The 12,157-nt window shown below is 40.3% G+C and overlaps 1 protein-coding gene across 4 annotated transcripts in view; it reads right to left on the bottom strand.

Annotated features, from left to right (window-relative positions):
* Positions 1 to 12,157, bottom strand: part of sdk2a (sidekick cell adhesion molecule 2a) — a 150,919-nt gene that overhangs the window by 9,316 nt on the left and 129,446 nt on the right. For 2 of the 4 annotated variants that reach the window (XM_082140853.1, XM_082140855.1), the window contains 14 exons: positions 11,489 to 11,683; positions 11,204 to 11,405; positions 11,003 to 11,106; positions 10,678 to 10,748; positions 10,432 to 10,567; positions 8,481 to 8,582; positions 8,194 to 8,309; positions 6,431 to 6,617; positions 4,675 to 4,812; positions 3,185 to 3,367; positions 2,958 to 3,083; positions 2,710 to 2,874; positions 2,474 to 2,614; positions 919 to 1,063 (listed from right to left, as the gene is read on the bottom strand). In XM_082140853.1, coding sequence (XP_081996979.1) covers positions 919 to 1,063; positions 2,474 to 2,614; positions 2,710 to 2,874; positions 2,958 to 3,083; positions 3,185 to 3,367; positions 4,675 to 4,812; positions 6,431 to 6,617; positions 8,194 to 8,309; positions 8,481 to 8,582; positions 10,432 to 10,567; positions 10,678 to 10,748; positions 11,003 to 11,106; positions 11,204 to 11,405; positions 11,489 to 11,683 — 2,011 coding nt within the window. Of the gene's footprint in view, positions 1 to 918; positions 1,064 to 2,473; positions 2,615 to 2,709; positions 2,875 to 2,957; positions 3,084 to 3,184; positions 3,368 to 4,674; positions 4,813 to 6,430; positions 6,618 to 8,193; positions 8,310 to 8,480; positions 8,583 to 9,528; positions 9,586 to 10,431; positions 10,568 to 10,677; positions 10,749 to 11,002; positions 11,107 to 11,203; positions 11,406 to 11,488; positions 11,684 to 12,157 lie in introns of all 4 variants that reach the window. The other 2 variants (XM_082140852.1, XM_082140854.1) reach the window with 2 other exon arrangements.

Here is a 12,157-nt window from a genome sequence, read left to right as displayed (position 1 = left end):
ACCTAATTGCAAACTAAACACCAAATATGCTCTGATTGGCTTGCAGTGTGTAAATATGTTGGATCGCAACTGGTTAGAAAAAAGTGTTATGATCTGTATCAGACAATAAAGACAAAACCTACATGCTGTCATTAATAATCAATTTATTGTAGATAATAAGGACTTCAAAGTTGTGGCTGACGTTTGGCTAAATGTGCAAGAAGTGACAACATATATTTTGGGTTGCCTGTGGCAAGCCTCAAAAAAAAAAAAAAAAAAAAATGTGCCCAGAAAATTATCTATAAAATGTCCTTAAAAAAAACGTGAAACCCCCTAAATGTCATCGAATAACGTACTGTCTTTTAGATCTTTCTCTTAGTCCTTAAGCAACCGTGGACATGGTATGACCATCATGAATATAGTCTGATCTTAGCGCAAGAGCATGTGAAGAAAGATGCTTTGTTGAAGTAGCTTACATAAATAGTAAATTTCTACAGAATGCACTTTGAATGTCAATAAGACACAAAGGAGGGAGGTCTGAGTTGTCCAACTTCCACAATCTGGTGTGTTCTTTCAGCTGACAGACTGCAGTTGGAAATTTGAAAAGAGCGACTGTCATTAAAATCCATGCCAACTCAATCCATTTAATGGACGCCTGAAGTAGAATTTAAATCAACGGCTCGGCCAAAGCTCTGTGTGTGGACAGAATACATTCCTCTCTGGCTCTTTGTTTGTAGCCATTTGGGAATTAAAGCCATTGTGCAAATGATGTCCTCAACAGCATACTGACAGTGTTTACCCCAAAGAAAATTTCCAGAAAAAATATCACATTAGCACTATTTTAATATATATTCAGTTAGAAGAGTTGCTCTGTGAAGTGATATCACTGTATATGTATATATACAATGGATGGAAATCATGTTTTATGCATATACTAACCGGGTGTAGATTCCGTTCTTACGGCAGAAGGAATTTTTGACAGAGAGTCGACGGTTGTTGAGCTCCAGCGCAGGGAAGCGTCCTTCATCCAGCCGCACCATCTCTCCATGGGATAGGGGCAGAGATGTGCAGTTTGAGTGGGCACCTACAGACAGAAGATAAGAAGACAATCTAGGAGGATCATGACAACTGTGGCGGCAATCATATCACATCTATCAATCCTAAATTCAACTAACCATATATCTGCACTTAAAAAAACGTAATAATGTCCCTGTATTGTTATGCAAATACATATCTCACTTGATCTAACAACTTTTTGTGCCTACCATCCTAGATCTCGAACGGCTACTCTCTAGTGGAATGGCTCTGGGTTTGGCCTTGTTGTGTACTTGACCATGGCAGATAGGCAAGTCAAATCTCACTAGGTCATCCAGCACACATCTTCTAAAGTCAGAAGACCTCTGATCTCAAAGGCTCAGAGTCTTACTGAAGTGTGATTCCATGGAGGTGAGAGAGCAGTGACCTCTCAGCCTAGATGGACAGTGTGATCTCCCACCTTGCAGAACTTCTGGCCTCACTGGACTTCAGTTAAACAAACCGGCACCAATAGATCAGGACCGAACGGGGCCAGGCGGGTGGGGAGTATCTTGAGAGAAGCCCTTTGTGTCCTACACAAACACTTCCCTTGTGCTACTCACACATCCACAACCCTGTTGACTGACCCTGGCACAGCACTAGACGCTGACCGAGCTCAGAGGCAGCCATGTGAGAATCCCTCCCACACTCAGAGATCAGCACGCAACTCGACCTCCCCAGAACTCTAAGCAGAAGATGCAACATGCTTGGAGCCCACAGTCAGTAACCACCTCATGCAAATTGCACACAAAACTAGAAAGGCTTTCTTGATCTGACAAGTTCTAATCTAACCGGTTGACTTTATGCAACTTTTAGGAATAAATGCACTTGTTTTTTTTTTATCAATCCAACTGGGAATAAAGAGTTAGGTCAGTCATAAAGACTTGTTCGCCCGTCAACAACGTCAGGCAGATATTGAACGTCTGACAGCTCAGATTTGCAGTGTGTTCTACACCGTCACCCCTAGTTGCCACAGCTTTAAGGGTTTGTGGTCCAGTCTGCAACTGGCAAAACCACTGAGTTTTGTTTGGAACTAACTCAAGAATAGTGAGAAAAGACTTGAATGTCACTTTCTTTCCCAAGCTGAGAGAAGACATGAGATGATGAGTGATGCAATTTTGCTTGAGGCAGCAGACCGCCTCCCTCCGAGGCAGCAAAATGAGTCAGCAGTCATTTTGATAGTAATGACCACAACCAAATGAAGCAAACACACACTGCTATTGATTCTTTGTGCATCTCTCAAGTGGAAAATCACTTTTTCCCAGAGCACTATGACGATACCCACCAGTGATGGGAAAATAAAGCTTATATTGAGTCCATCTCACTTTAGTCACGCGAGTTTGCAAAAAGAGACAGGGCAATCAGGGTAAGTGAGAGAGATTATGGATCTATTTTGAGTGTTTTTGGCTTATCAACCTACCTGAGTCTGTTTTCTTGGTGTATTTTTTGCTCTGGCCTCGTATGATGAGGATGAAGATAAGCAGAAGGATGAAAATGAGGCCCACGAGAGCAATAACCACCAGAAACCACCATTCCTCATAAAAGGGGGAGACCTTTTGGGCTGGTAAAAAAGAGAAAAGAAGCAGAAAATTGGGTTTCCACAATGAAACACAAAACCGTTTAGGCTTCCTGGCATGCTTGTTCAAGTTTACTCACCTGATATTGAAGGAGAAGGGGTGCTTGGAGAACCGTAGCCATAGTCATTCACCGCGATGACACGGAAGTCATAGGTGACCCCTTCTCTGAGAGTATCCAGGTTAAGAGTGTACGATGTCACCTCTTTAGGGATGTCCTTGATTAGAATATCCCACAGTCCTTCATCTGTTGGTGGTGAGATGCCATTATTCCCTCTGTAATGACCTTAAATACTGTGTTTCTATACTATTTCTGTTTCTTCAACTCACCAGATGGTCTTGCCTCTATAACATAGCGTGAGATGGGAGCACGGCCGGGGTCACCGCTGGACCAGTGGAGAGTGAGGGCCGAGCCGTAACGAGAGATAAATGGCTCTCCCGGAGGCCCCGGAGCACCTGTATAACAAAATAGGGCAATAAAATGCAATTAAATTATACGCTTTAGATTTATTAGTGTAACAAAATAGCAAATTGGGCTAAATATGAGGCAACAAGACCTTCTCCAGGGCCAGTGGTGATGTTGGCCTCGACCTCTGGTCCATAGGTAAGGGTTTTAGCACGGATGCGGAAGTTGTAGGTCACTCCGTCTGCCAGATCCTTGATTTTCATCCACAAGGGGGCACTGCCCTTCACATCCACTGTGACAATCTTACTGACACCTGAAGTGTGAGGAGAGGAGTCTGTAGAGGAAACACTCAAACTCTAGATACCACGCTAGAGTGAAACACTAACAATGACACATACAAACACTAATTATTACACAGCTTGCAGTGTGGACTATATTGACAATTCAAATGTTTTTGGGTTTTTTACTTCTTTCAAAAAATTTTTTTTTTTAAAGTTACTGGCCCCAAACCTTTTAATGGGAGTGTGCAGTAATAGAATTACATACAAATTCTGGTCATATATTTTTTTTTTCCTAATGTTGGTTTTAAGAAAATGTATACTTTTTGCGACCTCTACAATTAAAGTTTCAAAATGTTCCATTGGCTTATATTGATAGAATGTTCAGCATTCATCTATCTGACAGTCATGACTCATCTTAATATTAGCATACTGAAAAAAAGATTGGTTTTCTTTCCTATAGACATTTGCATACTGACTTGTGACTGGTCTTGTCTTCCGTTTATCCGTTCTGTTAGTTCTGTTTAACCATTTATAGCCACCTTCATGTTGCACAGTGACTATAGCTACGTTATGAATACTATGCAAATTTATGCAGGAGTATCCAGATTTTCTGTATGCATAACATACCCGGTTGATCTTCAACATTTGCTAAAGCAGGCAGCTACAGTGTTTACTGTATTCAGTGTGTTCACAGTATTCCCGAACATGGCATGTGTTGATAATCGAGTGTGTAGCCGACAGAATACAAGATATGCTCTCAGTGTCACTTTAAGGCAAGGTTTCTCTGATCCAGCATTCAATTTACGCAGAAGTAAAGGCTAAAACCTGAGCTTAAATAACACTTTGTTGCTTTGCAAGCACTGACTTTGCTTTCAGAGTTTTACACTTAAATTCACATTTACGTGTGAACACTGCACGAGGTCATGCTCTAGGGGTTAAACTAACAGAGAAAGTTGGGCTTTTTTCTTTGAAGCGTATTCTTCAGATACGGGCCTGGTAAACAGCAGCCCAGCACATCTGGTCCCCCCCCCCCCAACTCTGGAGCCATTATGGGACCACAGTAATTCCCTCTCTGATCCCAATTATGGTGGAATTTGGCCAATGCACCACACATTACAATTTTTTAACCATGCCTTGCTGAATAACAGGGCAAACGGGGGGAAACTTCACAAGAGGAATGCAATTCATTACACGCCAAAAAGAAGCCTCATCTTGACCAGATTTGGAGAGCAAATTTAAGACATTTGTAAGTTTAAAAAAAACATGACGTAAAAAGAAAATGGTGTAAATCAGCTGCTGACGGAAAGCTACCTCTATAATTTGCTCAGCCAAAAGCTTTTAGTGTGGTGTAGTTTCTCACCATCCACAGGCGTGCAGGGCTCGTAGACCACGCGGTATCCCTCCACGATGCCATTGGGCTGCTTGGGCTCACCCCAGGACATGTTGACTGAGGTAGTGGTGAGTTCACTAAAGTGGATAAAACTGGGAGCGCTTGGAGCTGTGGAGTTAAAGAGCGCTCATTAAACATCTAACACAGTTTCATGCATTATGATTGTTTGATTCCATAGATCTAGTCAGGGCCAAAAAGGAATGCTTGCCAAAGTGATATAAAGTTACCAACTAAACGCAAGTAAAAATGGAAATAAAACAGTTACTCGCAGTTAGTTGGTAACTTTATTAAGAACTTGAACATAATATGTGGTTTAAATCAAGTTGTAAAGTCAAAATCTGTTATGTGTCTTTTAGAAAGAAAAAAAAAACGTAAAACAGCTGTTAAACTCAAATTTTTCTTGACCTTAAGCTACCGAAACGAAAGCAATGGAAACAAAAAAAAACAATAAGTCTACATGTTCTTTTTAACAGGTGCAATTTCACAAAAAAACTGAGATTAGCCTGTATATGATGTATAATGTAAAAAAGTATTTCAATTATCATACACTATACTATTATAGCATTCAAAAGTTTGGGATTGGGATTTTTCAATGAATCCTATTTTAATGCAATTTATTCCTGTGATTTCTGTATTTTCAGCATCATTACTCCAGTCTTCAGTGTCACATGATCCTTCAGAGATCTTTATAATATGATGATTTGTTGCTCAAGAAACATTTCTGCTAATTATCAATGTTGAAAACAGTTTAAAAACATATTTTTTTGGACACCGTGATACAGTATATCATTTTTTCAGGATTCTTTGATAAATAGAAAGTTCAAAAGAACAGTATTTATTTGAAATATAAATCTATTCCAATCTATTCCAATTGACTTAATAGTAATTTTTGATGGATTTAATTAATGCATCCTTGCTGAATACTTTATTTTTATTTTTGACTGACTTCATTATATACACTATATAATGAAAGTTGTCAATAATGCTGATAAGAAATATTTCCTTCTTTATTTTTATTTTATACTGTATTATTTATTATTTTTCCTCAATTCACCCACTATTTGGCAGGGGTGTCAAAAGATATTTTTGATCCTGGACACAGCTAGATTTTTTAAAAAAATCATCAAAAAGTACTTTTCAGCACATGTATATTTAAGCACTCTTCTGCTGTTATAGGTCAGGGTAATGTTGCAGTAATTCAAGGAGTTAGTTTGCCCTCCGGAAGATTGGCACGGAGACTTGGGTTGGCTCATCTCCCAGTGTCTTAGTGTAAGCTGAGCCAAGATTCAGTCTCGCCTGTACTGTTCTCATTGTTACTTCCTCACTACACTGTCACAGTCTTTAAGGGAGCGGAACAAGGCTGAATTAACTTTTCTCAATCACTTGGAACAGAGTTCTTCTTAAGCTGACCTGCCAAAAAACACTTCCTCAATATGTGGCCCATTTTCTCAAACCCAGTTCCCAGCACCCGGTCCTAAATGAACTGTCATGAGCTTCCGTTCCAACAGACTACCCCCCATGATTCTCCTTCATAATCTAAAACCATAGCCCTCATGCAATCCATTTGATGTGATCCGTCCAATTGAAAATGAATAACCTTTCCAGCAGGGATTTTTGGGAAAACAGTGGGATCAAAGATCTAGGACATTCTCCCAACGCGGGTTAAGCATGAAGGTCACTTCACTGGTTGTTGATTGATGCATTTTGCATTCAGTCCCATGGTCACCTGCTTGCTGAGTGCGCCCTCTGGTGGGCAGCGAGCGCGGGCCGTCCCCTGCTGCGTTGAAGGCAGCCACGCTGATCATGTAGGTGGTGTAGCCAGTCAAGTTCTTCAGCTTCACGCTCAGCTCCGGCAGGAAGAGAGTGCGGAGTCGCTCAGTCTCATTCTGCAGCTGAAACTCCCAATAATAAATCTAGCAAGACAAATAGTACAAATGAATAACTTCAGAATTCGTCAATCAGACGGGCTATTAAGCTTAATATTTTAGAGCAGCAGTCCTCAAACTTTTCAGACCAAGTCTGATTAAATCAGTCTATCAGGCTAAGGATCAATTAGTCACCTAGTTATTATTCTATACTACAGTAATATAGTAGAATAAAAGCCTATTTTTGCAAGAATGCAGGCTTGTCTTAAGCCCAAGAACGATAACTATTAAGGTAATGGTAATTATATTAGCGTCCAAACCAATGCACAATAACGTTGTTTATTAGAACCTCAAGCTTGTTTAAGTCTGGTGCATTCTGATTGGCTGTCAGAGTTTTTATTGTTAATCAGCTGGAAAAAAATTATACATTTTTTTCTGAAAGTGACTTTCCTATTCTCATTGAATTAGAACGATTATTAAAACTTTATAGTTATAATTATCGTTAAATTTATTGTCCTTGGTGTGAATGGGCATTTAGAGCATCTAATTTAGACCTATGCACTGTCTAGTACTTATATAAATTGTAACAAGAAACAAAGAATTTATAATTTTAGTACTTTAAAGCAGTGGATCTGAACTTATTTTTTTACTTCAAGGAACCCCATTGTCCAAAACAATATTTGGAGGCCATCCCTCACTCAAATTTCTACCCAATAAAATATTTTAAAGCTTTGCATAACTAGAAAGATGTATATTCAATATATATATATATATATATATATATATATATATATATATATATATATATATATATATATATATATATTGTATAAAAAATGTAGTTGTTTCAGCTTATTTTCATGCTTGTTTTGTCTTATTTTAACTAATTTTAAGTCATCTTGAGGCCCCCATGGAAGTTTGTTGAAAATCACTGAAACCACAGAAGTGTTTCATTTCTGAAAAAATGCAATGCAGTTTTAAAACAATCTCTCTCTCTCTCTCTCTCTCTCTCTCTCTCTCTCTCTCTATATATATATATATATATATATATATAGTCACTATAAAGCAGTAGTCACACTATCAGTAATATTAATGTAAAAAAACAGCAGAGTCCACTCCACAACTTGTCATATCACAGTAGAACATTATAATTGGATTCATTTTCTCCAGCATTTTTTTTCTCCAGCTGATGAATGATAAAAACATTGACAGCCAATCAGAATCAGACCTCGAGCATTTAAGGTGGCAGACAACAAACTGCAGCGCATGCAGAACCATATTGTACGCTGGTGTGGACGCTTATATAGTTATCATTATAGTTATCATTCTTGGAGTGAACGGGCCTCAAAAGTATATTGGCTTTGTCAGGTCACACATACTCATCTTTCGTCCCTCACTAAACTCACAGTATTGGTTTAGCCAATGTAGCGTTGTTGACCATGTTATATCAAATAAGCAATAATTTGTTTGCTTTTTCGAACTGAGGGACGATCCAAAATAATTTTCTCTGGTAACTGACAGCATTTCCACAGTTGTGTTGAACACCATCAGGGGGCGCTCAAAGAACCACTGTTTTAGTTTTGAATTGATCTTTGAATTGCTGAGGCACACTGAAGTGTTGTACCTTATAGCCTTGAATATCCCCATTTTGGGCCTCCACTGGAGGAGGGTCCCATGTGACATCAAGCTGAGTGGCTGTTGAGGACTGGATAGCGACATTCTGAGGTGGAGCGGTGGGCACTGATGAGAGAGAGAGAGAGAGAGAGAGAGAGAGAGAGAGAGAGATGACCAAACCAGGCTGACTGATTTATAAGACTGTATACTGACTGACAGCACTACTGCATGTTTTATTAGACTGTGAAATCAATAATATTGACTGAGAGCATCAAGGAGGAATACTTGTGTCCTTACCCGCCTCTCCCACAAACACTTCCTGTGGTGAGCTGGTGGGCCCCTCCCCTACCGCATTATACACACTCAGTCGGATCTCGTAGCGCTTGTGTTTATTCAGATCTGAACAATGGAAAAAAAGTGCACACCCTATTCAATATTGCATGATAAAACCTTAAGTGGTGCTAAAACATAATGATCCCGTTCCAATGAAGTGAGAAGTTGTGAGGAAAAGCCAATGACAGTGTGGAAAGAAATGGGCACAGTCAGACGTGAGAAGAGAGACAAATGAGACTGGGCTTTCGTGTGAGCAAATAAACGAGGTGTGAGAAAGAGTACTACTCGCTACTGGAGTTCAGAGATTGAGTTTGGCAGGATGAAGGACTGGATGACTGGATGACTAGAAAGCAGTGTTGGGGAGTAACTAACCAAAATGAACGATGCTGCTAACTTAATGTTCTTTAGTATAATCAGAGTAACTTTTCCAGTAATAAGCTACTGTTTCCTGATTCATCTTAGTGAATTTGTTCATTCAGATGTTTCATTAAAGAGAACTGTTGCGAAAAAGAAAATGATTGGCAGATTTGAGTCCCTGTGTGAATATTTAGTTTGTATTGATATGCATAAAAATATCCTTAATAATATTAATCATCAACAATATAAATTAAATATTAAAATTATACATTCATACTTCATTAGAAACAATAATATACCATTTAATACCAAGCATGTATGAAGTAATATTCACAAATTTTTATATTTAGAATTTAAGAACTTAATTAAGACAATAATATAATATTTTAAATGCTCCAAAATGCTTTTGATTAATTTAATGCATCCTGACTGAAAAAAAACCCCCAAAAAACAAAAAAAAAACCTCCCAAACTTTTGAACGGTTATATAGCTTCATTGCAGTTTTATTGGTAGTTCAGCTAACTGTTTATAGGATGGCTTGACTGCAGTTAAACTACTTCAGATATGAACAGCTTGAAGTAGCTTCCCCAACACTGGTATAAATGATGACGATAAAAACACTGATGAAAGAGCGAGAGCGAATCTCAGGACTTACTGTCCAGCTCGTATTGGGTAAGTGAGGATTCGGTCAGGTTCCTCACACTGTAAGGGGCTGAGGACGGTTGAGTAGAGGGGAGAGGATGACAGTGAGCAAGAACAAAGTTAAAGAGGGAGAGAGAGAGATAAGGAAAAAGTAAGAGAAAGAGAGAAAAAAAGAGCTGGATTAGCGCATTAGCTCATGCTAGCGGAAAGACTGGCAGCTCTACAGACTTTGCGAGAGAAACGAACTGCTCAGAAAACAATTAACACAGCCCTCATTATCAAACATTGTAAAGCTTCAATTACATGCATGTTAATGACATGAGCCACAATAGAATGTGCAGTTACAGGGAAACACAAAACAGACGAGTTAGCATTTTGCTGAATTAGCTAATCTCTCCATGTACTTATACATGTGATTGTGACGCAAGTACTTTTTGATCAGCACAAACACTTCCCATACAAAACCCATGGTTTAATGCCAATATGGCTTAGTGTTTTTATTAAAAGTTGTATGGACATTAGCAAAGCTCCATAGTAGTATCATGTTTTTTGGACAAAGTACCATGATGGTAGTAGTTTCCTGTGCTTTCTGTAGCTCAAACAATAGAGTATTGCGTGAACAACACCAAGGTCATGGGTTTGATTCTCAGGGAAAGTAAGAACTGATAACATTTAAATGCAAGATATTCAAAGTATCCTGTACTATGTATATTTATTCTTTGATGTACCTTGAAATACATGTTAGTAATACCAAGGTACATTAATATAATAATCAAGTCATCATATTATCCCATGACTGTACCATGGTACAAACCGTCTTTTATAAGGCTATTGTTACCACTGTAAGTTTTTGTAGATAACAGGGCTAGATAGACAAATACTAATTTAGACTTGAGTGAATTTATTTGAGACTCACCTGTGAGCTCAGCCCAGTTGCCTGGTGGGCTGTTCACTGTGCGCACTGTGAAGCTGCGTAGGCGATCGTAACGCAGTTCTCTGTAGCGTACTCGAAAACCAAGCAAAATGCCATTGATCTCCTCCTCGGGGGGTGGCTGGATGGGTTTGAACAGATTATCATTATCTCCTGTTTGTAAACACAACATTCAACAACAGATAAAGACCCATGTTCCCTCTCAGAACAGCGTGATGAATCAGACCTCACCTTCCAGCGGACCAGCACAGATGTGGTGGTGTGCGGCGTCACAGAGAGGATTGTGGGAGCTTTGTCGGGAGCTAATGGAACACAAACAGACAGTTTGTTCAGCTAATGATTGCGGAGCTGCAAAGACCCTGATAAGAGTCGAACAACCAAGAGTGAAATCCAGCTAATAGTGGTGGAACTGTTAGCAGCGTTCTGGTTACACGCCAAAGGTCAAGCATGAGGTAACCCAGCAGTTTTTCCCCTTCACTGGCTGTATCCAATTTTGGCCACATTATGATTCATCTCAGGCCTCGACAGCATTAAAGCGTTTCGCAGTTGCCCCTACCGTCCTGTAGAGTGGTGATTGCCTCGCTCTCCTCGCTGTACTCGCTGTCCCCAATATCATTAGTGGCTTTCACTCTGAACTGGTAAGAAGTGAAAGGCTTGAGCCTGCAAACAGGAAAAAAGCTCAGTGGGACCACTGCGGTGCTACCAGTTTTGTCCTCTATGACCCTCAAAGTTTGACACAGGATCAATTCAGGCTTACCTGTCTATGATGTAAGAGGTGGCCTCATGGTTGACTGATGCCGAGTGGACAGTCCAGTTGCTGTCGGGCAGCTCTCTGTACTGGACTGTGTAGTATCGGATGGGTGACAGACCATCGCTGCCTGGTTCCCATGACAGGAGCACACTGCGGGCCAGGACCTCTTCCTGAGGCACAACGGGACGACTTGTGGGCTGTGGGCGTGCTGAGGGGAGATTAGATGAGTCGTTTTAATCAATGACATGTAGTAAACAGCACCTGACCTTGTAAAGAGAGGTGAAGCAGTACCTCTCTTTTCTGTAGTGACCACCAGTGCTTCGGCCGCTTCTCCCCAGCCCTTTCGAGTCTGGGCTGTGAGGCGGAACACATAAACACTCTCTGGTTTCAGTCCAGCTGCTGTATACTGTCGCGCACTTGGGTTGAGCACATCGACGATGGCGGAGGTAATACTGGAGGAGTTTCTCCGGTAAGCAATCTGATAGGCTAGATGAGAGAAACTGTTAGTAGATTCTGAATTTGATTATCATGTAACTGGTCCTACAAGCACCCCTTCAAATGGGATTCAAACCAATGCCTACCAGAATGGGATGCGGACGCACTTACAAGGACACAAAAGACCACAGCCTCTAGCGTCTAGTAAGGTTGCCTGCACAGGTATCTCTATCAGCTAGCTTTTATTACACTCACTCCCTAAACCTCACTCCCATCCGGATCACGGCCCCAAAAAAACTAGTCCTACCCACACTGCTCTGGGCGGTATTGTAGCTAGCATCAACCAGAATGGGAGGCGGATGCACTAACTTTCAACTAGTTTGCTCTTGTTGCAGAGTAAGTCTTGTTTCTAATCTTTAATCAGCTAGTGTGACATGTTCACTAGTGTTGTCAAAAGTACCGACACGGGAGCGTTTGAAAGAAGGCGTCTTCCAGCTGATCCGTCTATCAGTGGATATATTAGGG

This window comes from Leuciscus leuciscus, assembly GCF_965113295.1.
Source record: "Leuciscus leuciscus genome assembly, chromosome: 1".
Lineage (NCBI taxonomy): Eukaryota > Metazoa > Chordata > Actinopteri > Cypriniformes > Leuciscidae > Leuciscus > Leuciscus leuciscus.
Note: the sequence above shows the minus strand (reverse complement) of the source record. Positions and strands in the feature narration are given on the sequence as shown.